This window comes from Perognathus longimembris, chromosome 14 (genome assembly GCF_023159225.1).
Source record: "Perognathus longimembris pacificus isolate PPM17 chromosome 14, ASM2315922v1, whole genome shotgun sequence".
Lineage (NCBI taxonomy): Eukaryota > Metazoa > Chordata > Mammalia > Rodentia > Heteromyidae > Perognathus > Perognathus longimembris.
In genome coordinates, this window is record NC_063174.1 from 6,862,212 (window position 1) to 6,889,175 (window position 26,964).

The 26,964-nt window shown below is 38.2% G+C and overlaps 1 protein-coding gene across 6 annotated transcripts in view; it reads right to left on the minus strand.

The window, feature by feature from the left end:
• Nucleotides 1–26,964, minus strand: part of Heatr5a (HEAT repeat containing 5A) — a 103,925-nt gene that overhangs the window by 20,894 nt on the left and 56,067 nt on the right. For 5 of the 6 annotated variants that reach the window (XM_048361916.1, XM_048361918.1, XM_048361915.1 and 2 more), the window contains exons 19-28: nt 25,446–25,605; nt 22,357–22,546; nt 21,341–21,510; nt 14,561–14,699; nt 11,858–12,037; nt 9,065–9,304; nt 6,024–6,205; nt 4,691–4,759; nt 1,729–1,908; nt 898–1,087 (exon numbers count right to left, since the gene is read on the minus strand). In XM_048361916.1, coding sequence (XP_048217873.1) covers nt 898–1,087; nt 1,729–1,908; nt 4,691–4,759; nt 6,024–6,205; nt 9,065–9,304; nt 11,858–12,037; nt 14,561–14,699; nt 21,341–21,510; nt 22,357–22,546; nt 25,446–25,605 — 1,700 coding nt within the window. The remainder of the gene's footprint in view (nt 1–897; nt 1,088–1,728; nt 1,909–4,690; nt 4,760–6,023; nt 6,206–9,064; nt 9,305–11,857; nt 12,038–14,560; nt 14,700–21,340; nt 21,511–22,356; nt 22,547–25,445; nt 25,606–26,964) is intronic. The other variant, XM_048361919.1, reaches the window with a different exon arrangement.

Sequence of the window (26,964 nt, forward strand, 5' to 3'; positions counted from 1 at the left end):
GAAATAACACAGAATATTAGGAGTATCAATCAACTACCTAACACAAAAAAATGTGGAATTAGCAAACAGCATAAAATCAAGTCCCTATCCCAATTACATACTTGCAAAATAAATTCCAATTCAACTAATGTTCAAACATGAAAAGCAAAACTAAATGTTTTCTTAAGAAAAAAATATGTCAAGCAATATATAAAAATACAAAGCAGAATAACAAATTCCATTAAACTTAAAAACAAGAGAATAGTTTTAGACTAGGAGGAAATATATGTAAGACACAAACCAAAAGAGAACTGTGTTAAATGCACATATAAAATCAATGGGTGAAGGGGCTGGGAACATGCTTGCCTAGCATGCACAAAGCCCTGGGTTCGATTCCTCAGCACCATGTAAACAGAAAAAGCCAGAAGTGGCGCTGTAGCTCAAGTGGTAGAGTGCTAGCTTGAGCAAAAGAAGCCAGGGACAGTGCTCAGACCCCGAGTCCAAGCCCCAGGACTGGCAAAAATAAATAAATAAAATTAATGGGTGATTATGATTACAGTATTTATGGAAGAAAACAACTCCATAAGTTTATGAAAAGGTTCCTCAAAGAAATGAAATTTAAAATGAAATACTATTTCATATCCACTGATTAGTAAAAAGTAAATATATTTAATATATAATGTGAAGAAGCAGAAACAGGTTGCTGGTGGGCATATACACTGTTCAAACCATTTTGAAGAATAATTGGGCAGTATTTGGAAGATAAGATGTGCATTTCTTATGACTTTGTGAATTAACTACTGATATCTACTCTCACTTGGATGCTTATCCTGTACATGAAAATTGTTTAGGATAAAAACGATTGGGTAATGGAAAAATTATAAGTATTTAAAATACATGATTGTTTTACCTCCTTACCTTCATCCGGAAGTTGGGAGGCAAATTCTGAAGGTAAAGACAAGAGAGCAAAATCCTGAAGTGCAGCAAGCCAGAGTCTGCTTAGTGTGCCAAGGTCTGTGTAGACTAAGTCAAGAAGTCCTTCTGAACAGGTGGGAGTCTTTGAAATTTGCTTGTGGTTTTTATGTCTTTGAACAGCAATTATATATACCTGTTATAGATTAATTTATAAGTAAGAAAATGTTATATTTGATGAAAACGTATCATAATATTTTTACATTTTCTGCGGTCAGACTTATTCCTAAGCATATTGAACTGGAAATGCTCTATGATATGAAAAGGCACATGCGTAGAAATAGTCACACATACTAAACTTTGGTTGAAAGCATATCACCTTCTATAAGATGCATCAAGGATAACAAATAATTGGTAACTATGCTACAATTCTATTCTTGAACAACTTGAGCAGTTACAAATAACTGATCACAGCATTCTGTAGATTGTAGCCTAATAATCCATTTCAACATATAGCTAGAACAAAGTCAGAGCTGGAGATGTGGCTCAAGCAGTAAAGTGCCAGCTTTGAGTGGAAAAGCTAAAGGATAGCCCCCAGACCCTGCATTTAAGCCCCAGTACTGGCACAAAAACAATAAACTGACAAATAAACCAAGGGCTAGGGCTATAGTGCACAAGTAGGACACTTGCCTACCATGAGCAAAACCCTGGGTTCAGTCTCCAGCACCCTAAATACCTCTTCCCCGGCAAACTCACAAAATCTAAAATTTCAGTTATTAACTTAAGATTGTTATAAACAACTTCCATAATTTCAGTTATAAAATAAAAATTACCAACCTCTGCCCAGGCTTTTAGCACAGCTAAGATCTCCATGGTAGAAGCACTTTCATTATATAAGTGACTTAAAGCTTCTTTTCCAGCCTGTATTTTTGTTAATGATGAAACAAGCAATTGATGAACTCTTCGGAGATCATTAAGGTCATTTACAACCCCACTTGCTATCCAGGCACTGCAAACCTGATATTTAAGAAATCAAGTTAGTTAAAAAAATTATAAATATTCCTAAGTTAAGCTGGATGCCAGTGGATCACACCTGTAACCCTAGCTACTCAAGAGGGCTGAGATCTGAGGATCATGGTTCAAAGCCAGCCTGGGCAGGAAAGTACATGAGACTGTTACCTCCAATTAGCCACCAGAGTGCTAGCCTTGAACAAAAACAGCTCAGGGTTAGAGCCCAAGCACACACCGTGAGTTCAAGCCTCCCTCTCCCCTGCCCCCAAAACAACCCCCCAAAAACCTGTTCTTTGAATTTATCTTTTCTTGGGCTACTGATATGATCATGAAGAAAAAAACTACTCTAGTGTACCAAGTTGTTGAGCTATGATGCTTAGATGTTTAAGTATATTAAATACATTTTCTACTTCTGAGATTTTAACTTACGACCCTTACGACCAGTTTATCAAAATTTAACTCTGCTGTAAATCAAGATTCATCTCTATTTATTTAGTTCTTGTCTCATTGTACATTAAGTGGTTTATCGTGAGAACACAGACAAAGTGATAAACTAGAGACTCATTACAAAATATAAGATGGCTTCCTCAACAGTAAAGGTACTCATCTATTTCTTTCTTTCTTTCTTTCTTTTTTTTTTTTTTGCTGGTCCTAGGGCTTGAACTCAGGGCCCGAGTGTCTTTTTGCTCAAGGTTAGTGCTCCACCACTTGAGCCACAGCACCACTTCCAGGTTTTTCGGAGTAGTTTATTGGAGATAAGAGTCTCACAGACTTTCCTGTCAAGGCTGGCTTTGAACAGTGATTCTCTGATCTCAGCCTCCTGAGTAGCTAGGATTACAGGTGTGAGCCACTGGCACCCAGCATATATTTCTTTTTTATTTTTGTTTTATTTGTGTGTTTATTTGTGTGTGTGCGCGCGCAAGCGCATGTGCACATGCACGTGCACCAGTACTGGGGCTTGAACTCAGAGCCTGGGCTCTATCTCTTAGCTTTTTTTTTTTTTTTTGGCCAGTCCTGGGCCTTGGGACTCAGGGCCTGAGCACTGTCCCTGGCTTCCTTTTGCTCAAGGCTAGCACTCTGCCACTTGAGCCACAGCGCCACTTCTGGCCGTTTTCTGTATATGTGGTGCTGGGGAATTGAACCCAGGGCCTCATGTATACGAGGCAAGCTCTCTTGCCACTAGGCCATATCCCCAGCCCCTCTCTTAGCTTTTTGTTTAAGGCTGATGTTCTACAACTTGAGCCATAGCTCTACTCTGGCTTTTTAGTGGTTAAATGGAGATAAGAGTGTCACAGACTTTATTGCCCAGACTGGCTTCAAATTGTAATTCTCAGATCTTATCCTCCTGAGTAGCTGGTATCATAATCACAACTGAGTAAAAGAAAGCTGACTTGTTGGGTGTTGGTACAGTTTAGTGGTAAAGCACAGGCTTTGAGTTTATTCCTCAGTTATGCATGCATAAATAAATAATGTGGAAAGAATTGACTAAAATTAATTTTTCTATTACATTTATGTTTCATTTATTGTTTTGCTTTGTTTTTTGCTAGTCCTGGGCCTTGGACTCAGGGCCTGAGCACTGTCCCTGGCTTCTTTTTGCTCAAGATAAGACTCTACCACTTGAGCCACAGCACCACCTCAGACCATTTTCCATCTATGTGGTGCTGGGGAATTGAACCCAGGGCTTCATGTATACGAGGCAAGCACTCCTGCCACTAAGCCATATTCCCAGCCCCTATTTCATTTATTCATTCCAGTCTTGCTTTTACTTACTTCAGGTCTACAGTGTTGGATATTAAGTGTTTGACAACCCATTTCATGAAGAGTAGCTGTTTAAAAGTATTACATGATAGAGGAAAATATGCTCAAGTTTGTTAGAAATACAAATGTAAGCGTTCTTGAGATGCCCTTGTAAAAATGTTATACATTTTTGTCTCTCATATCAACAAGAAAGTCAAATCCATCATGTTCCTGACAATCCATCATGTTCCTGAGGCTATGGGAAAATTGTATACACAACTGATAGGAGTTTTAATTGGCAAACTTCATAGGGTTTTTTTGTTTGTTTTTTGTTTTGGCAGTCCAGGGGCTTGAACTCAGGGCCTGGGCACTGTTCCTAAGCTCTTTTGCTCTACCACTTGAGCCACGGTGCCACTTCCGGCCTTTTCTGTTTATGTGGTATTGAGGAGGCGAAGCCAGGGCTTCATGCATGCTAGGCAAGCACTCTACTACTAAGCTACTCTTTAATTCATCATTCACTTTAAGGAAGTGATCTTAGACATGCCTGCATTTAGTACAGAGACCTATGTGGAAGATCATTTACTGCAGTACTGTAACAAATTTACTGCAAAAGACAAAAAAATCCTGTATGCATTAATATGGGCCTGTATAAATGCACTGTGATATATTCATTATGCAGTTGTGGGAAAAAAAAGGGAGGAAATCCTCTAATTTAAAAAGGATGGGAAAGGAAGGGAAGAAAAGAGAGAAGAAAGGGAAGGGAAGCTCATAGAGATGGAAATGCAACTGTTAAGATCATTTTTGTAAAGGTTTTTCTTTTTTCTTTTTTTTTGCCAGTCCTGGGCCTTGGACTCAGGGCCTGAGCACTGTCCCTGGCTTCCTTTTTGCTCAAGGCTAGCACTCTGCCACTTGAGCCACAGCGCCACTTCTGGCCATTTTCTGTATATGTGGTGCTGGGGAATCGAACCCAGGGCCTCATGTATACGAGGCAAGCTCTCTCGCCACTAGGCCATATCCCCAGTCCCCAAGGTTTTTCTTTTTAACCACTTACCTGACATGCTTTGGCAGTAACATCAGGTGGTGTATCTGAAGTGAAGGCTGGTCTAAGTGCTGCTCCTACCTGAGGAGAAATTTTATATCACACATCAGTAAGAAAGCAAATCTTAAACATTGTTTCAAAGTTGTTTATTAATAAGTTACTTTGGGCACCTGATGTATCTGTCTATCCTGAATATCTTCCCTTATTTTTATTTGTTTTTGTTTTTGTTGCCAGTCCTGGGGCATGGACTCAGGGCCTGAGTGCTGTCCCTGGCTTCTTTTTGCTCAAGGCTAGCACTCTAGCTCTTGAGCCACAGCGCCGTTTCTGGCTTTTTTCTATATATGTGGTGCTGAGGAATCGAACCCAGGGGTTCATGTATACGAGGTGAGCACTCTTACCACTAGGCCATATTCCCAGCCCTCTTCCCTTATTTTTAGATATTAATATCTCAGGTTTTCCTTTGGGAAATCATTTCTTCCCTCAAGTGTTCATCTATGTGGTTTCCTTGGAACGGGAAGTACTTGTGGCTCCAGGGACTTACAACTGGGACACTGAAAGCTCCTAAGCCTTTTGCTGAAAGTCCTGGGAAAAAAGCCCTGTCTCTTCCGACCTGGGTGCTGACAGTCATCTTGCTTGAGAGAAAATCTCAAAAAAGTATAAAGGAAGCTAAGGGGGCTTAAAATACAGAAGTTCCCCATAATTGGATTATAATACTTTATTCTAATAGATAGTCGATGTAACTCGAACCCCTTCCTATTTGCTTTCTCTCTAGCCATAAATTGCTGTCACCTGCCAGGAAGAAGTGATATAGACTGCTAACCAGCTGGTGAATTGCTCTAGATAGTTTCACTGTCAGCCATTGGAAGTTACCTCTGAATTCTAAGACATACTTGGATGAATACAGCTACAGGATCACAAAACAGGTGATATTTTGTTATCTTCCTTGATCTCCTTACATTGCTCAAAGGACCAGTCAAATCCAATCAATTAAAAAATTACAGAACCAGAAACATAAACCAGAATCCTTTCCTAGGTCTAATAAAAAATAATGAAGTTACAGGATACTCTATTCTAGGGGTAATAAAAATAAACACACATGTGGCCTAAATAGAATAGCTGGTGTTATGTTGCTTATTCAAATAGCTAAAAGGTTAAAGTTCCATTACTAAGCAACTTTATTCCCTCAAATTAGCCAGACTTTAATTATGAAAATTAACCCTTAAAATGCTAATAGTAGTGATATGTTAGGAGAGATATCCTCTATGACTTTAGGTGACAAGACATATGGTCTCATACATTTTATCTGTGTTGTTTAATAAAAACAATTCTAACAGAAAATACTTACATTGGCTTGATACTGTTCTAGAATCACATGACCCGGAAACTCTGGCTCTGGAATAGCTGCAAATTGTCGAATAACAACTAACAGCGTTTCAAGGCCAGAAAGACGGAGCTGATCACTGTGATCTGTGGCAGCCATAAAAGCCATGCGAATTAAATCAGCAAGATGTAGCACCAAAAAGTCATCTACAAGATTAAAAAGATGCTATCAATTAAAAGAACATGCTGGAACTGTGGTTTATACAGTCATTTTCTTCTTTAATTCCATAGTCTAGAAATTTTTAAAGGTACTTTTCAGCTGATTACTGCTTATTTTCACTGTTTTAAATACAGAATTTGAGCTAAGTGCTGTGATTTACAACTGTAATCCCAGTAATGAGAGAATGAGGCAGGATGGTTTTGAGTTCAAGGCCAGTCTGGGCAGAACAGTGAGTTCCAGGTAAGCCTGGGCTACATAGTGAGACCCTGTCTCTAAATCACTGAACTAAAACACACACACACACACACACACACACACACACACACACACACACACACACACAAAACAAAAAAGACTTTAAAAATAAAAATAAATTTAGTGCACACAAACACACAAAACAACCTGAAACCAAATAATTATAAAAACTATTCAAAAGCCAACGACAGAATTAACATCCTTTTTTTTTTGGCCAGTCCTGGGCCTTGGACTCAGGGCCTGAGCACCATCCCTGGTTTCTTCCCGCTCAAGGCTAGCACTCTGCCACCTGAGCCACAGCGCCCCTTCTGGCCGTTTTACATATATGTGGTGCTGGGGAATCGAACCGTGAGCAAGCACTCTTGCCACTAGGCCATATTCCCAGCCCCAGAATTAACATCCTTTAAAAGTGTTAAGTCTTGTCAATAAACATTTTGTTTAGATTTTCTGATAAAAGTACATTAGCTGGTACTTAACAGACCTTGGGTTTTGATTAATTAGGCGGTAATTTATGCTCTTTTTCTCAATTTATTGCTAAGAGGTCTAATATTTCCTTACTCATTTATGTTTTGTAGCAGTGCTGCAGTTTGAACTCAGAACCTCATGGCTGATAGGCAGGTGTTTTACCATATTAGCTGTGTTTAGCTCCCCCACCGTTTGAGCTTTAGCTAGTTTCCTGATAAGAGTCTTCTATTTTAGCCTGGGACCATCCTGGATTTTGACCCTCCCCTCCTGATTATGCCTCCCATGTAGCATAGGTGGAATACAGGCACACACCATTACATGCCCCGCTTATTGATCAAGATAGGGTCTCACTAACATTTCCCCCCAGGCTGGCACTGAACCAAGATCCTTAAGATCTCTACCTCCTATGTAACTGACATTATAAGTATGAGCCTCAGTACTTAGCTATTACTGTTCCTTCCTTCCCTGAGAGAGAGAAGGAAGGGATGACACTGTCCAAAAAGAAATGTACTCTTTACATGTCTTATGTAACTATGACTCCTTTGTACACCACTTTTTGTTTTGTTTTTTGCCAGTCCTGGGGCTTGAACTCAGGGCCTAAGCACTGTCCCTGGCTTCTTTTTGCTCAAGGCTAGCACTCTACCACTTGAGCCACAGTGCCACTTCCGGCTTTTTCTATATATATGGTGCTGAGGAATCAAACCCAGGGATTCATGTATATGAGGTGAGCACTTTACTAATAGGCCATATTTTCAGCGCCTGGACATCACTTTTATAATAATAAAAACATTAAAAATAATTTTTGAAAAAGGTTTTAAGGGTACTGGTGGCTCATGATTGTAATTGTAATCCTAGGTACTCAGGAGGTCGAGATCTGCCCAGCCTGGGCAGACAAATGTGAGATAAAGTCATCTCTAATTACCAACAAAAAGACAGAAGGGAGAGCTTGAGGTTCTGAGTTCAAGCCCAAGTACTGGTAACTCCCTACCTCTCCTGCCTAAAAAAGTGTCATTTGGCCCTTTGTATGGGCTGGATATATCTCTAAGTACTATATAGATATATCATCTGTATGTCTATCTCTTGCACTCTCTAATCTACGCTGGTACTGGGCTTCACCTCAGGGACCCATGCTCTCATTTGGGATTTTCTCCTCGGGTTAAGTGCTTTACCATTTGAGCCATACTCTACTTCTGGCTTACTGCTGCTTAATTGGAGAGAACAATTTCCTAGACTTTTCTGCCCAGGATGGCTTTGAACTACAGTGCTCAGATCTCAAGCTCTTTAGTAGCTAGGATTACAGGTGTGAACCACTGTCACAGCAGGATAGTTTTATTTTTGCATATATTCAAACATACACAAATGATGGGCATATACAAATTACATAAAAGGAATTTTTTTTTATTCCTTTCATGCTTATGACACAGTGTTTGGTATAAATATCAATTTTAAGACATAAGAAAAGGAATTCAGATAACCTTCACCTAGCAAAGATGACAGTAATTCAAAGAAAAGTCTTATATTTCACAGTGAAGAACTCCCAAATCTTAGTAAATACCAAGTACAATTTTAATTGGGAGCACAGAAATCAGGAACTTTCCATGGCATATAAATTTTATACTCATCGAAAATAGAACTTCAGGGGCTGGGGTATATAGCCTAGTGGCAAAAGCGCTTGCCTCGTATACATGAAGCCCTGGGTTTGATTCCCCAGCACCACATATACAGAAAATGGCCAGAAGGGACGCTGTGGCTCAAGCGGCAGAATGCTAGCCTTGAGCAAAAAAGAAGCCAGGGACAGTGCTCAGGCCCTGAGTCCAAGGCCCAGGACTGCCAAAAAAAAAAAAAGAAAAAAAGAAAATAGAACTTCAAGACAAACTTGCTTGAAAAGTAATTAAATCAGAGATACCTAACCTAACTCATACACTGGTAATAGTAATATTTGCCATGTAATTATTTGTGGTTATTTTGTCTGACATTCCTTTGGCATTTAGAAATGTGCATTGTGGTTTTAAAAAAAAAAGTAGTGACCCAAAACTTACATAAGCATTATGAAGTTTCATAACTGAGTTGGAAGAATAAAGCTTTTTACTTATATGTCTTGATATTTTTGTTATTATGCCACTTACTTCTTGAGTCTCTTTTTTTCATTTCTTGTGCTAGGGCAATGTCAAAATGTGCGCTGTTTGCATTCTCACACTGCTTAATTATCCTACAGACACATTCAGCAGCAAAGACCCGGGTGGCCCATCGGGGATGTGTAAAAGGGTGTGATTTTTCATTGCTTTTGGTGGTCAGGACTGATGCATCATCACCTCTGTCTCCTTCTTCCTCTTGCATTGTATCCACACAAGTTACTCCTGTAAAATCTTTTACCAAGGGAAAGCACACCATGATAACTAATTGCAATTTATATTTATAAAGGAACACAAAGAATGATTTTACTTTTAGATTTATCAATCACACACGACTAAATAATTATCAGGTATAATAAGTACAGGTAACAGTGTTAAGCTATAGGAAATGCTATGAAACCTGTTTCAGGTCAAAATGACAGAGTTGTAGCAGCATGCCAGTGGATCATGCCTGTGATCCTAGCTACTCAGGAGGCTGAAATCTGAGGACTGAGGTTCGAAGCCAGCCAAAGCAGAAAAGGAGACTCTACTTCCAATTAACCAGCAAAATAAGCTGGATTAAGCCAGGTGCCAGTGGCTCACACCTTTGATCCTAGCTACTCAGGAGGCTGAGATCTGAGGATCACAGATCACAGATCAAAGCTGGTCCAAGCAGAAAGGTCCCTGTGACACTCTGATCACCAATTAACCATTCATAAACCAGAAGTGGAGCTGTGGCTCAAGTGGTAGAGTGCGAGCCTTGAGTACAAATAGGTTCAGGGACAGGGCCCAGGCCCTGAGTTCAAGTTCCATAACCGACAAAAAAAAAAGCTGGATTAGAGGTATGGTTTACGCAAAACATTACCAGTTGTGAGCAAGAGACTGAGGCCTTCAGTGTAAGCTCTAGTACTGACAAGTAAACAAACACATACATACACAGAGTAGCTAAATTATTTTCAGATAAAAGCTTAACACAATACTAAGTACTATGATAATTATCAATTTTCTGCATGCACATGGCTGTACTTAAGAAAGCTCAAGTTTTCTAGCAGGGTATCAGTGGAGTTACACTAGTTATTTCTTTTAGATTTGTTTTGAAACTGGGGCCTTGGATAAATTTAAGAGATTCCTGAACCCACTCAAATGCCTGAAAATGTTTTTGGTAGGTATAGTCTCAATACTGTGCTGACAGGCAAAGCCACTGATTAGAGAATTATTACTTTTTATTAAAATATAATCAGTCTATGCACACATGCTTACTTTTTCAAAGGGGAAGTTTTTGTTAAGGCTTAATAGATTTTTGTTAGAAGACAGCATTTCAGGGAATCATGTAGAATCTACGTTAAAAGAGCAAAAGAACCCCTCTGAAAAGATGAGGACAAGAAAGAATTCAGATAGAAAGTACAGAAATGCCAAGAATTTTATAGTATTCCTTTTACATAACTGACAAGACTTCGCTACATTAAATTACAGGGCATGTGTAACTAAATTGGGAGCTATTAAAACGTAATAGATGCTGGTGGCTCATTCCTATAATCCTAGCTACTCAGGAGGCTGAGATCTGAGGATCATGGTTTGAAGCCAGACCAGGTAGAAAGTCCATAAGACTCTTATCTTCAATAAACTACACAGAAAAGGCCAGAAGTGGTATTGTGGCTCAAGTGGTAGAGTGCTAGCCTTGAGCACAAAGAGGCTCAGGGACAGTGCCCAAGCCCTTATTTCAAAACCCAGGACCAGCAAAACAAAGAAAATAACATAATGGAAAGTTCAAGTGTTTTGTTTTTTAAGGAGCTAGGAAAAATAAATTCATAGGTTTTATGCAGACTTAGACTTTCATTTGTGTCTTTAAGTAAGCTACTTCCTCTCCAAACCTATTTTTGGGGGCAGGAAATGTGGCTTAGCGGTAGAGTGCTTGCCTGGCATGCATGAAGCCCTAGGTTCGATTCCTCAGCACCACATACACAGAAAAAGCCAGAAGTGGTGCTGTGGCTCAAGTGGTAGAGTGCTAGCCTTGAGCAAAAAGAAGCCAGGGACAGTGCTCAGGCCCTGAGTCCAAGCCCCCGACTGGCAAAAACAAAACAACAACAAACCTATTTTTTTAAGCCTAAAATTTTAAATTATCTTTATTTTTCATCTGTAAAATAGAGGAATACTGCCTATTCACAGGATGAGTTTAAGGACTAAATCAGGTAATATATACAGTTCTTGGACAAGATCATTCTTTATTTTTTATTCTTTCATTTATTTTCTTTCCTACATTAGAACACATACTTAAAAACCCAAATACATATTTTTATTAACAATTATCTTGTATTAGCACAGACACTAGGGAAATAGCACTATTTTCTAATGGTATCTGAAATGAACATTGCTAATTGTGGACTAGTGATGCTCTAATTAGTTTAGAACTAGCTTGTTATAAACAGGAACTTTGGTAAAATTTCTGTAGGTTTTTTTTTTTTCCTTTCAGTCAATTGTGGTGCTTGAACTCAGGGTGTGGGTGCTGTCCCTGAGCCTCTTTATGCTCACGTGCTATACCACTTGAGCCACAGTGCCACTTCGGGGTTTTTTGAATGGTTAAAGATCAAAAGAGAAAACAAGTCTTAAGTGTCGGATTCATTTTGTGTAAGTCAAAGAGAATTCTTTCTATGACATCAGAGTAGAATCACCACTTGAAGAAACCAATGACAACCCAACTAGAATTCAAATAGATAAAACTGGTGCATTGCAAGGGGCAAACAATTTTGTATAAGGTTTCTTTATTTCCCCTCATCTTATTTGTTCACCTGGTTAACTAGCAGCACTTACCTGCAGATGCAGCAAGCACATCCTTACAAAGCTTTAGCCAAAAGGAGAGTTTTTCCACTGCCATGGATGTAAGCATGTGATTTAAGGTCTCTTTGATATCTTGGCATAATCTCTGATCTGTCTCTTTGTCTAGTAAAGTCAATAACGCCCCTTCAAGGCCGAATTCTCTGATGTTAGCATCTGACAAGAAGAAAACCGGTGATCTAAGTAATACAGAAAACAAAACTGCCATATGAGAAGCACACATCTTAAATAATTGTTAAATGTTACACATATTATAAAGAACTAGCCTACATATTGAACTTTAATCTACTGAAATGGAATTCAGCTCACAGTTAAACATTAGGATGACTTATGGTCCTGTGCAACTATTTTGTTTTCTTAAGTACTGGGGTCTAGAACTCACAGCCTCTCATTTGCCAAGCAAGTGCTCTACCACTTGAGCTATACCTCCAGTCCTACTGTGCAGCTATTTGAAAAAATGTATTGTTATATTAACTGAAAAATGTTCAATACAGGGGCTGGGGATATGGCCTAGTGGCAAGAGTGCTTGCCTCATATACATGAGGCCCTAGGTTCGATTCCCCAGCACCACATATACAGAAAATGGCCAGAAGTGGCGCTGTGGCTCAAGTGGCAGAGTGCTAGCCTTGAGCAAGAAGAAGCCAGGGACAGTGCTTAGGCCCTGAGTCCAAGCCCCAGGACTGGCCAAAAAAAAAAAAATGTTCAATACAGTACACATAAATTTCATGTTTCTTGCTATGATTCTCTTACTTTTTCTCTAAAGTTAATTTCAAATCAATAAACATAATTAAAACTTCCTCATTCTGTCATACAGGCCAGAATGTGATAGTACAGACAGAACAGAACAATCACAGCACAGAGAAAAGTGTTTAATCTAAGTTATTGTGAACTATTAAGTTAACAGCAATCACAATGCAATGCTTTCTCAGATGAGCACTTTGCTACTAGGCCATATTCCCAGCTGGAACTTCTGGCTTTTTCTATTTATGTGCTGAGGAATGGAACCCAGGGCTTCATGCATGCTAGGCAAGCATTCTACCATTAAGCCACATTCCCAGCCCTAAATATATCTTAAAGCTGTTTCATTTTAGCTTTTTTCCATTCAATAACTTTGTGCTGGGGCTGGGGATATGGCCTAGTGGCAAGAGTGCTTGCCTCGTATACATGAGGCCCTGGGTTCAATTCCCCAGCACCACATATACAGAAAATGGCTAGAAGTGGCGCTGTGGCTCAAGTGGCAGAGTGCTAGCCTTGAGCAAAGAGAAGCCAGGGACAGTGCTCAGGCCCTGAGTTCAAGCCCCAGGACTGGCCAAAAAAAAAACACAAAACAAAAAAAAAAAAACTTTGTGCTTTATATGCAGAATTATTATTTTCATTTTGAAAATTTAGAAAGATTAAGCACTATTCTTATTAAAAGATTATGCTAGACTATTTTGAAAATAGCATTGTTTGAAAGATCAGAAAAAGATGGACAAATGTTTCAGATTAGTAGTCTAATATATTGGGTGAATACTGACTAAATTCTAAAGCTGAGTGAGAGTGAGGATGTAGGTAGGAGTTAGAAAGAACATTTTCTGAATGCCAAGAGAAATATGAGGAATGTTAATCTATGCAATAGATTTATTCATCTATCTATACCAAACCAACACTGTGTTTCTTATGTGTGGAAATGATGTGTGGTTATATTGGAGAATGTCCTTATTTTGGGGAAATGAGAACCGAAGTATTTAGGGATTAACTGTCTTCAGTTTCCTTTGAAAAGATTTGACAATAAATCAGTATGTGTATGTGGATAGAGAAATAGATACAGAAATATAAAACAAGGGGCTGGGAATGTGGCTTAGTGTTACAGTGCTTTCCTAACATGCACAAAGCCCTGAGTTTGATTCCTCAGCACCACATAAATAGAAAAAGCCGGAAGTGGTGCTGTAGCTCAAGTGGTAGAGTGCTAGCCTTGACCAAAAGGAAGCCAGGGACAGTGCTCAGGCCCTGAGTCCAAGCCCCAGGCAAAAAAAAAAAAAAAAAAAAAAAAAAAGAAAGAAAAAAAAGAAAGGAAGAAGAAGAAAAGAAAAGAAAAAAATATAAAACAAGTGGAATAAAGACAGTAAATAGGAAAGATGTTCAATGCATGGTTCCTTTAACTTTTCTGTGGGTTTGAAAAATGACATTTTTAAAGAGTAATAACATGAGTTTTAAAATTTTGCTCATATAATCAATTCAATATTTCTAGGAAAATGTACCCAAATGCTTATGCAATGAAAATATAAAGTAAATGATACAATTTCAATGATGAATAGGAACTTAAAGTCCTTTTGGGAAGAATGTTTGACATTGTTAGATTATTAAGTTGGTCTAGGTATGCTGATTAACCTAAATCAACACGGACATTTTAATATAAATTATGAACTAAACAGTATAGACTACTAACAATAAAACACATGGATTTGAAAGCTTTAAGATACTGGAAAGCTTTGTGAAGTCTATGACTTACTAAATGACTGGCAATACTACAGAAAGTTTATTTACAGAATGAAATGTTGGCAGCTGCTTATCGCAGAAGACTTAAGACACATCATATACAAACTTTTAGAGTTTGCTTTTAAAAATGCAAGTACTTGTGGAAAACTTAATATTAAAACAATCATTTGACCTGGATGTCATGCTGACAAAAAGAATTACCTGGAGTCAACTCTTCTCTGCTGTCCTTAGCAAGCACAACAGCATGTTCTGAAACTTCAGATGCTTCTCTCTGTACAAGCTGACGTAAACAAGCCAGAACGGCTCTTCTTAGTAACAAGTAGGGACTGCAAAGATTCACCTGGAAAAGACCATTTGGGAAATAAAAAAGCTAAAATTCCCATGGCACACAGTAAGCCTACTAGATATGCACTAGACTTTCTTTCTCTTCATTCTGTCCAGCCCATGAGTAAGTGGGTTGACCACAATTTACCAAATACAAAGAAACTTCTTTAAAAAAAGTATTATGAGACAACATTTGAACAAACGTTAAGTTTGGAGAGATGAAAGAAACACAGCTAAAAGAACTTACACAATTTTGCTCATGCAACTATGTTTATGATTCTCTAAGAAATGTATACAAATATAGCAACATAGGCAATGTAGCAACATTGGTTGAATTGGAGGTTCTGGATTCAAACCATCTTAGTTTGAGTCTTAGATCCACCATTTACTAGCTGTGTGACCTTGGGCATTCTTTAACCTCTCTGTGTCTTACTTTCCTGATATATAACATTATCTCATTTCACAAGCCTATTGGGAAGTTAACATAATATGACTTGTAAAGTGCTTATCATGTCAAGCAGTAATGCCAAAAAATTATTCTTAAAACAGCATTTCATTCAGAAGACATAAAGAGGAAGTAAATGAATCTTCAAATAGCATTTGTGCTCAGAAAACATATTCAGCAAAAATGCTTTAAGATTACAGAGCACCAAAATTTATATAGATGTATATGTCTATATAAATACACATATATGTACATATCATAGAGCTATCATGTAAATCTCAGTAAGTTGTGTCTACCAATGGCAAATGATAAGCTTTGGTCTGTTCAAATAAGCAATTATAAGTCAGAGGTTCCTGGATATGATTTTATTATATTTAAATTTTTTTGAGACAAAGTCTCACTATGTAGACCTGGAAGATATCAAACTTGCTATGTAGTCCAGGTTGGCACCTCAATCTTCATCTTCTCTTAGTTTCTTGAGTGCTGGAATTACAGGTGTGTTCCATCATACTTTGGCTCTTACTAAATGACTTCATTAATAATATGAAATTTAGAAGTTTGAATTTTATTTTCTTCTAAGCAGGACAGATCAGGTTGGTGTGGTCCCTATTTTTTTTAAGCATACTCTTTACAACTTGGCCATACCTCGGTGCAATGTGTATTTTATGGTAGTGTTTTTCAAAGTAAATTTAGAGAAACAATGGTACAATCCTGATGGTCATCTTATGGTGATTTGCTCTATAGAAGCGAGGTAAAGTAACTGAATTTGTTGTAAAGAGCAAATTCTGAGAGGAGAAAAAGGTAGGTGACAGCTAGTTTTCAATGTATAAAACACATGTAGAAGGCACCAAAACTTAAATTTTATCATACTTCCCAAACCAGAAGAAATTAGTTACTTTATCATCAGTGAAACAGAGAATGGGAACTGATTTGCAAATATGCTCTGTTTTACTCAAGCTACATAGAAAACTCCAATGTAGACTGCAGAGGAATGAAATTCATGCATGTCTCAAGGTAATGTTATTTCAGTCATGGTTCTGTTCTGTTGTTAGAAACTAGTACATAGGATACAGAGAAGTTAAAATATAAAATGATTACATTTACTTATGCCCAAGATTACTGCTGTATTTAACAATTATGATTAAAAGCATATTATATGACAATTTTAAAGAAAAGTTAATGACTCTACTAGCTATTTTAATGAATTTTACGAGCATGTAACACAAGACAAGTGCAACATTTATTCAGGCTGGTCAAACAATCTTAAAGCATGCTGGGAAATATTCTTTGTTTGGCATAAAACAGATTTAATGCTGTTGCACAAAGCAAAATAGGAGGCCTAATACCTCCATGTCATTCTCCAGTACTTCAATAGAATGGGTAAAGGCAAACAAACAAGGCAAGCAAAATACAGAAATTAAATCAAACTGTAATTACAACTCTTTTCTGAAATGAACATATTAAATCAAAATGATGCAAAATTCAGTGCAAGAAACGAGGGCACCAGCTGGAGGTTAGGAAAGACTTGTTTATACTGTATTAAATACCATATAACATGCTATAATACTGGACTTTGCATTAATGATTAACTTAAAACTCAGAGGTGCAGAGAAAAACAAAAGCGTCTACAACCAAAAAAATGATACAAAGAAACAGCACTGCAAACCTCAAAAAAACATTAGGAATCAAGGGTCAGGGACCTACCAACACAGAATTATCCAACAAGATCTCCTGCACAAAAACAAATGACAGACCAGTCATGGCAAAACCAAAAGATAAACACTAGGATGACTTTCACAATAATCAGCTAATCAGCTAAGCATTAAAATGTAAATGGTGATAGTTATCATTCAAACTGGCTTAGCTTCAGTTAAAAAATATGGCACACCTTTTTTAACTTGATAAAGCATGACGATTTGAGCTAAGATCTTGAAAATAGTCAACTAAAGATGTAAAGACATAAAACAACAGTTTAGAAATGAACATTTGTGGGGCTGGGAATGTGGCTTAGTGGTAAGAGTGCTTGCCAACATGCATGAAACCCTGGGTTTGATTCCTCAGAATCTCAGAAACAGTGCCAGCCTTTGAGTTTAAGCCCCCGGGGAAGGAAGGAAGGACGGAAGGATGGGAGGGAGGGAGGGAGGGAGGGAGGGAGGGAGGAAGGGAGGAAGGGAGGAAGGGAGGAAAGGAGGGAGGAAGGGAGGAAAGGAGGGAGGAAGGAAGGGAGGAAGGAACGGAAAAAGGAAGGAAGGGAGGAAGGGAGGAAGGGAGGGAGGGAGGGAGGGAGGGAGGAACGGAGGAAGGAACGGAGGAAGGAAGGAAGGGAGGAAGGGAGGAAGGGAGGAAGGAAGGAAGGAAGGAAGGAAGGAAGGAGAGAAGGGAAGAGAGAAAGAAAGAAACAGAAAGAGAGAAAGAAAGGAGAGAGAGAAGGGAAGAGAGAAAGAAAGAGAAAGAAAGAAAGAAAGAAAGAAAGAAAGAAAGAAAGAAAGAAAGAAAGAAAGAAAGAAGAAAAGAGGGAGAGAAATGTACATTTGTGCAATGAGGTTTTCCTTTATTATCTCTGGTCAAGTCAGAATTAATAATTAAGATTAAGTACACATGTTAAAAGAGGAGTGGCCTGGACTGTATTCACATGAACAGGCATTCAGCAAGAGACAAAGTTAATAGTTTACTTCATCACAAGTTAATTATAGATTTTTTTTCTCTTAGAAGCCAAGTTTTAGAACTGAGAGTACCCAAATCTGATAGTATAGATAAAGCCAAGTTTAACTATCGAAGTTAAAGAGCATGCAGTTAGACAGAAACCTTTACAGCATGACTCTTGCCTAATGATAAAATGCAATTGCCTTACTTCAGAAAAAGTGCTATAAAATACAGTAAGTCCCAGCTACTAAATCAAGAATGAGGAAACAAAAATATTAAGACATAAAATTAATGTAGTGATATTATTTTTGAAAAAAAAGGATCATTTTACTGATCAATATTATGAGCAACATGAAAAATATTTGAAATTATTCATGTAGGTACTCTCAATTGCCCAGTGTATCCAAAATAAAAATCTCAAATTTTTTTTATTTTTATTTTTTGCAGTCCTGGGGCTTGAACTCAGGGCCTGAGCACTGTCCCTGGCTTCCTTTTGCTCAAGGCTAGCACTCTACCACTTGAGACACAGCACTACTTCCAGCTTTTTCTATATATGTGGTGCTGAGGAATCAAACCCAGGGCTTCATGCATGCTAGGCAAGCACTCTACCACTAAGCCACATTCCTCACAATAGTCTTGATTATTTTTTTGGTCATGGGGCTTGAATTCAGGGCCTAGAGTGTCCCTGAGCAGTTTTTGCTCATGGCTAGCACTCTACCACTTTGAGCCACAGCTACACTTACGGTTTTCTGATGGTTCATTGGAGATAAGAGCCTCAGAGACTTTCCTGCCTAGGCTGGCTTTGAACCACGATCCTTGTACCTCAGCCTCCTGAATAGCTAGGATTACAGGTGTGAGCCGCTAGCACTTGGCTTGACTGTTCTTTATATGTAACTTCTTTCTTCTATTTTTGGGAGTGAGGGGGAGAATGAATGAGTACGATCAGATTTTTTTCATCATAATTGTCTTATTCTACTTCTCAACAATACTTTACAAAGTGCATTCATTTAGAAGAATTTTTTTTTTTTTGCCAGTCCTGGGCCTTGAACTCAGGGCCTGAGCACTGTCTCTGGCTTCTTTTTGCTCAAGGCTAGAACTCTACCACTTGAGCCACAGCGCCACTTCTGGCCGTTTTCTATATATGTGGTGCTGGGGAATCGAACTCAGGGCTTCATGTATGCGAGGCAAGCACTCTTGCCACTAGGTCATATTCCCAGCCCCATTTAGAAGAAATTTAAGGACAAAAATTTAAAGATCCATTAGTGAAAAATTTCTAGCAAAATTTAAGAAGAAAAAAATAGTGTGTAATATTATATTTAATTGGAGAGTAAATGCAAAGGAATGGAAAAATTTTCAATAACTGGGTTTGGTAATAATCTTTAAAATACAAAAAGTATTACTAAGGAAGTTCTTTGAGTGCTAAACGTAAAATTCTTCTTCTTTTTCTTTTTCTTTTTTTGCTGGTCCTGGGGCTTGAATTCAGAGCATATTGATGCATATAAAAACAACAACAACAAAACAACAGAGAAATTAAAGTTTCTGTCAAAAGCATCTGTGACATCTTTCTGTTTTTTTGTGTACTGGTCCTAGAACTTATATTCAGGGCCTTGTCACTGACTCTGAGCTTTTCTGCTCAAGGCTAGCACTTTACCACTTGAGCCACAGATCCACAGATCTGTCTGGCTTTTTGGTGGTTAAATGGACAGACGAGTTTCACCATGGACTTTCCTGTCTGGGCCAGTTTCAAACTGCTATCCTCAGATCTTAGAAGGTGTAATCCATTGGCACCCCATTCATCTTCCTTTTGAGTTTTATATGATCATTAGTATCAATAATTAATCAGTGACTTGCTTAAACATATCAAGACAAAAAAATCTACTGATTACTGAATACTAAATGCCTCGAGCACATGCTTCTCTGTGTAGCATGTAGCTCCTGTAGGTACCAGGTGAAGTAGCTGACACTAGAAGAGATTGATCAGATATACCTACAACTACACAGAAACAGGTGGGAGTTGGTGTGTGATTTAGCCATAAAATCTACAAAGGCATCATCAAGTATTAGAATGATGACTAAAAGTGAGGATTCCAGGAACACAGAGTCTACACTTAGAATTAGCTACTACCTAGTTTGTATTACCTTGGGCAGGATTATATTATTTTAGTGACTCTCAGATTAGCTTTTTATTAAGTCTAGTTTAAATGATGCAAACATTATTTTGTAAATACAAAGATGATCCATACGACAAATTTTCAGATTCTTTCGAGCTCTGAAATGCTTCTATTTTGTCTTAAGCTTGAAAATGAAAGTACTGTCTAAATTAAAGCTTCTTGACTGCCATGTTATTAATGGGAGTATGCAATGAAAACTGTAGAGGCAGAGTTGAAAAGCAACTCAAACTCAGGTAGCAATTGGTCACAGTTAAGGGAAACATAAAAAGAATGATGCTTATAAACCATTTCCTCAGACTTCTAGTTGACTGCCTTTATCTTTGTTAATTTGTTTGACACAGGGTCTTACTATGCCTGGTTTTGTCTTCATCTTTTTACATTTGTTAGATAGCTTATAAAAAAATTCAGATATTGGATTGAACAGTGGACTACCTTCCTAGCATGCATGAAGCCCTAGGTTTGATTTCTCAGCACCACATAAACAGAAAAAGCAGGAAGTGGTACTGTGGCCCAAGTGGTAGAGTGCTATCGTTGAGCAAAATAAGCCAGGGACAGTGTTCAGGTTCTGAGTTCAAGCCCCAAGATTGGCAAAAAAAACCCCAACAAAACAATAAACCAAAAACTCTGATACTGGCTGGATGCCAGTAGCTCAGGCATGTAATCCTAGCCACTCAGGAGGCTGACATCTAAGAATCAAGGTTCAAAGCTAGCCCATGTAGGAAAAGTCCCATGAGACTCTTATCTCCAATTAATCACTAAAAAGCCAGAAGCAGAAGCTGTGGCTCAAGTGTTAGCCTTAAGCAAAAAAGTTCAAGGACAGCACCCAGGACCTAAGTTCAAGTCCCAGGATAAGCACAAACACACAGAAAAAGAATCTAGATGATATACATAGAGAGAGTTAAATATCATGCATAAGTTTATTTCCTCTCCAACTTAGATGAAAATAATTTTGTTTTTGTTTTTGGTACTGGGGTTTGAAACTCAGGGCTTCTTCAACCTTGCTAGGCAGGCATGCTACTTGCTAAGCCGTGTCTCCAGCTTTTTTTTTTTTTTAATCATAATTAGGAATATAGGAGGAAAAACAAGAGGGGACTTCATAAATACTTGTGTGTCCTATAGCCCTTATAACCCAGGAAAGTATAAGTACCTAGTATATGTTTATATATTAAGAAAATATTAAGAAAAAATATTAAGAAAATACTAAGAAAAGTAAGTCCACACATAAGAGATTTAGAAGTAAATATATAAAAATTGTCTTACTATTTCCAAAACAGAATGAAATAATTATGTACATGTACATAACAAATAATTTTTCACACAGCCTAGAAGGTAATTAACTGGAATAATCTACATTTCAAGTAAAAGAAAAAAGGGATTCATTTATAGCTTTATACTCACACAGAGGCTGCTAACTAGGCTAGACAAGTTGACATGTCGTGGAGCAAACATATGTAGCTGCTGAAGGCAAGAGATGGCCTGAGCCTGAACAAGACAGCTCGGATTATCCTGCATCACTGCACAACCCAATAGACAAGAAGTCCTTAAGGTTGAAACTGAAGTATTGTTACCTAAAATAAAAAGCCAAAACTGTTAATAATTGGCCTATAAAATGATTTGTCATAACATATATATTAATAGGTTTTAAAACTTGTTTCCAGTTTAAGTAAAATTTCTACTACAAAAGGGATAAAGCTCTGGGCACAACTAAACAGAGCATGAGCTTAGCATGCATGAGGCACTAATACTATATACTGTGTGCCCAAGTGAGGCCTGGAGTTTAACAATAAAAAGTAAGTTTTGCAGACTATTCTCAATGAAATGCTTATTATAATACAAATCATTAGGTAAGAAAGAATCAAAGACTATAGATTTTAACAAAGCTTCAAAATAAGTAAAAATAGAAACTTGCAATAAATTTAGTCCAACTGTATTATGTATTAGTTAACTGAGTCACTTTCATATATTATAGTCTTATTAGAACAGGTACAAATATTTGAGCTAAGTCAATTCTCAGAGATTCTTTTTACTATTTTGTTTCATGTCTGAATATCATTGAAGAATCAAAATGTTTGGGGATGCATAGATTAACTGTTTTCTTGGCCTGGGTTGGCTTCAAACTATGATTTCCTTTGGATCTCAGCCTCCTCAGTGGCTAGGATTATAGACTTGAGCCACCAGCAGTAACATCTCACTTTTCTAAATATGAAGTGAATGACACTTATACATTCACTTCCACAGGATACTGTGTACTTACTATGTGTCAAGCATAGAAACTAGAAACTGAATTCATTTTATATATATATATTTTTTTTATTATCAAACTGAATTACAGAGAGGTTACAGTTTCCTGAATTCATTTTTATGTGTATATTTTTTCATACAGAACAGGACAAAAGCAGCCAATGCATACATACCTTGTAGCTCTGGACCTAACATGGTAATAAGGGCATTCAAGCAGCGACCAAGACTCTGATGGACTTCAGCGTGAGTAGGAGGCACATTTAACAACAACAGGATGATGAGAGAAAGGGTTGGTTCCACATGCACATAATAGAGTGCACCTGCAGAGTCAATTATTAATGATAGAGAATGTAGTGCCCAGGTCTGTGAAGACAGAAAACAATTAAAAACATTACCTGAGAATGAAGAAACATAAGAAAGATTCAACTGTTCCTTGTTGAAGCAGTTGACAAAGTGATTAGAAATAAAGCATGAGTGTACAACTACTATTTAGAAAAATAAACAGAGAAACTTACGAGTTTAAGAAAATTCTTTTTTTTTTTTTTTGGCCAGTCCTGGGCCTTGGACTCAGGGCCTGAGCACTGTCCCTGGTTTCTTTTTGCTCAAGGCTAGCACTCTGCCACTTGAGCCACAGCACTACTTCTGGCCATTTTCTGTATATGTGGTGCTGGGGAATCGAACCCAGGGCCTCATGTATACGGGGCAAGCACTCTTGCCACTAGGTCATATCCCCAGCCCCAAGAAAATTCTTTTTAAATATCTAACATAAAACCAACTCAGTGGAAGTGGCAATGTGGCTTACATGGTAGATCGCTAGCCTTGAGCTGAAAAGCTCAGGGACAGCACCCAGGCCCAGAGTTCAAGCCCCACGACCGAAAAAAAAAAATCACTGATGTATAAAACCAACTCCGAGAATTCATCAAACTTAAGAGAGATAAACTAAGATAAAGTTTAGCATGAAAAATTTCAGGTTGTTTGACACCTGTAATCCTATTACTCAGGAGGCTGAGATCTGAGGACTGCAGTTCAGTCAGCATGAGCAGGAAAGTCTGTGAGACTCATCTCCAATTTATCACCAGAAAACTGGATCTAAAAATGGATCAAGTGGTAGAGCACTAGCCTTGAGCTGAAGAGCTCAGGGACAGCACCTAGATCCAGAGTTCAAGCCCCACGACTGACAACCGCCCCGCCCCCCAACAAAACCCTCTTTACTGTTTAATCTATAAAAAAAAAAAAAGAATATTCAAGTTTTTAAAAGGACCAAAAAATCTACAACTACTTGCAACAATACGGACAAATCACTTGAACAAAATGAAGGTCAGACATGAGTACATACAGTATAATTCTGTTTTTGTAAAATGTAAAAGAAGGAGAACCAAATTTATACTGCTGCAAATGAGGACAGTACTTATCTATAGTGGGATGAGAAAAATGTCTGCTGTACTGTTAATGTATCCTTTTTGATCCAGGTCCTTGTGAGGCCGTGTGCTCAGTTTTTATATTTTCTCTCTTACTTTGTCACTCCTCTCCCCATCATTTCTCTTTTCCTTTCCTTATTTCCCTTTCTTTTTCTTTTTTTGGCAGCACAGCTGTTTATTTTCACGCCCTTGGACTTACCTGGCAAGCACTCTACCACTGAACGATAGATACCTCTAGCCCTTCAATTATACATTTTACACACAGACACATGCACTTACAGCAGGTGTAACATTAATTATATAGAGAAATATATACTCTAGCTTAAATGAAATGAAACTGAACATATACTGATAACCACTGAAGCTGAATCATAAGTCAAATAGGCTCATCCTAGTATTCTTTCTACTTCTGTGGATGTTTGAATGTTCCATAACAAGAAGCAAGTAAAAAATTCTCCCTTTAGTAAGTGAATTTGAAAGATTTCATCACTTTATCAACAGCTATGTATAGCCTGCATGAAGCCCTGAGTTCAACCCCAGTACCAGAACGAAAAACAACAACAACAAAAAATATTCAGTTTAAAATGTATGAGGACAGATTTCTTCTTCTTCTTCCTTTTTTTTTTTTTTTGGCAGTCCTGGGGCTTGGACTCAAGGCCTGAGCACTGTCCCTGGCTTCTTTTTGCTCAAGGCTAGCACTCTGCCACTTGATCCACAGCGCCACTTCTGGCCATTTTCTGTAAATGTGGTGCTGAGGAATCGAACCCAGGGCCTCACGTATACGAGGCAAGCACTCTTGCCACTAGGCCATATTCCCAGCCCACTTCTGGCCATTTTCTGTATATGTGGTGCTGGGGAATTGAACCCAGGGCTTCATGTATATGAGGCAAACACTCTTGCCACTAGGCCGTATCCCCAGCCCCAAGAGGACAGATTTCTTGCAAGGAGCAAAGAAAAATCTAATAGAAATAGGAAGTAACAAAGCACTGCATTTAAAGATGGGTTAAAAGTAACCTAGATTAGAAGTAATATGACCTATTATCAGGATACTGTTACTAATAGGGACTCACAAGGCAAGAGAGATAAAATTAGGAAAGTAAAAGGATAGATTAGCAATCATTCCAAAATTGATTACATCATCAGAAAATGATAATTGTACTGACAGGAACAAGTAAATATACACAACAATACAGTACAGTCATACATTAAGTTTTAAGTCTATAATCTGTGTTATTTTTGATTCCCTGATTTGCTACCTTTTCTTGTAACTTAGCAAGTTATTTAACTTCTTTCTCTATGTCTTATTTTTCCTTACATTACTGTGAGGACTAATATGCTTACTTAGAAACATAATATTATGCCTGGTACCTGTTATGATCTCTAAAGTAGTAGCTGTAATTATGATAGAAGGATGACCCATTTTTAGAAAAAGATATCCAACTTCACTTCAGACCCTTCTGAGAGTGAGGAAAAGATAGCCTTGAATTAAAAAAAAAAATCCATCAGGGCTGGGAATATGGCCTAGTGGCAAGAGTGCTTGCCTCGTATACATGAGACCCTGGGTTCGATTCCCCAGCACCCCATATACAGAAAATGGCCAGAAGTGGCGCTGTGACTCAAGTGGCAGAGTGCTAGCCTTGAGAAAAGAGAAGCCAGGGACAGTGCTCAGGCCCTGAGTCCAAGGCCCAGGACTGGCCAAAAAAAAAATAACAACAACAACAAAAATCCATCAAAGATAACAGTAGCTTTGACATTTACTTTGGGGCAAGTATTTATCTAATTATTAGTGATCATAAAATATACTCTGCATCCTTCACAAATCATCAGTTTCAAGGAGTCCTTACCTGCACATCAGGAGAGGTGCTGTCCTGAGACAAAGTATAGAGGATCCCAATACAAGAATTCAAATGTTGAGTAGAGCTTATTCCTCCTAAATACCTATGCAAGGATCCCAAGGCTAGTGAGTGTCCTGTTCTGGTAACCACGTCCCTTGCTGACTTCAATCTATAGTTATGGAAATAAAAACAAATGACAAACACAGAAAAAAAGAAACAAACCTAACAAAAACTAACGTGTGTAACTTTCTTATATAAGGTAAAACTCTTTATAAAATTAAGAAATATATTTCCTGTGAAGTGATTAAAAATTCAGATTATCTTTCAAAGGAAAATATTTTAAATAAAAAGGTCTTTACATTATTAATGATCATTTTAGTATGGCCATTTATAGAATCCTCTATCCTAACGTCCACATTTATAAGGGAGGCCTTATTAGTACATATCATTAAGAATTTTGAGGGGCTGGGAAAGTGGCTTAGTGGTAGAGTGTTTGCCTAGCATGCATGAAGCCCTGGGTTCAATTACTCAGCACGACATACACAGAAAAAGCTAGAAGTGGCGCTGTGGCTCAAGAGGTAGAGTGCTAGCCTTGAGCAAAAAGAAGTAAGGGACAGTGCTTAGGCCCTGAGTCCAAGCCCTAGGACTGGTGGGAAAAAAAGGAGAATTTTGATATCAAAATGAAACACAATAAGAGACTTAAGATGTATTAGGAATTTTCTATGTACTGTGTGGTAGTTTAAGTACTTCGCATTTAGCACTTCTTTAATCCTTCTAACCCTATGTTTCGTGCTATTATAGTTCCTCTCTATAGATGATGAAACTTTCAAAATGATAGCTAAACTACTTCTCATAAAGTATTAAATAGTAGAACTGAGACTCTTATAACCATGAGTATTTACCTGTAACTGAAAACTGAAATAACCTTTTCATATTATATTCATATTACTCTTTTATCTTAAATCTCCGTGTGTGTGTGTGTGTGTGTGCGCGTGCATGCGCGCACGCGCGCTCACACTGGTCCTAGGACTTGAAGTTGGGGCCTGGGCACTGTCCCTGACCTGTTTTTTGCTGGTCTTGGGGCTTGAACTCAGGGTCTGGGTAATGTCTTTAAACCTCAAAGGCTAGCACTCTACCATTTGAACCACAGTGCCATTTCTGGCTTTTTTGTTTATGTGGTATGGAGGAATTGAACCCAGGGCTTCAGGCATGCTAGGCGAGCACTCTATCACTAAGCTACATTCCCAGCCCTGTCCCTGACCGTTTTAGCTCAAGGCTAACAATCTACCACTTGGGCCACAGTTCTACTTCTGGCTTTTTTTGGTGGTTAATAGGAGATAAGAGTCTCACAGACTTTCCTTCCTGGGCTGGCTTTGTACCATGATCCTCAGATCTCAGCCTCTAGAGCAGCTAAGATGACAGGTGTGAGCCACTGATGCCTGGCCTTCCTTAAGATTCGTAGACAGGTAGGTTGTATAATCAACTATCAATTCAAAATTGTGCAAAAGTAGTCAGTGGTGCCTGCCTG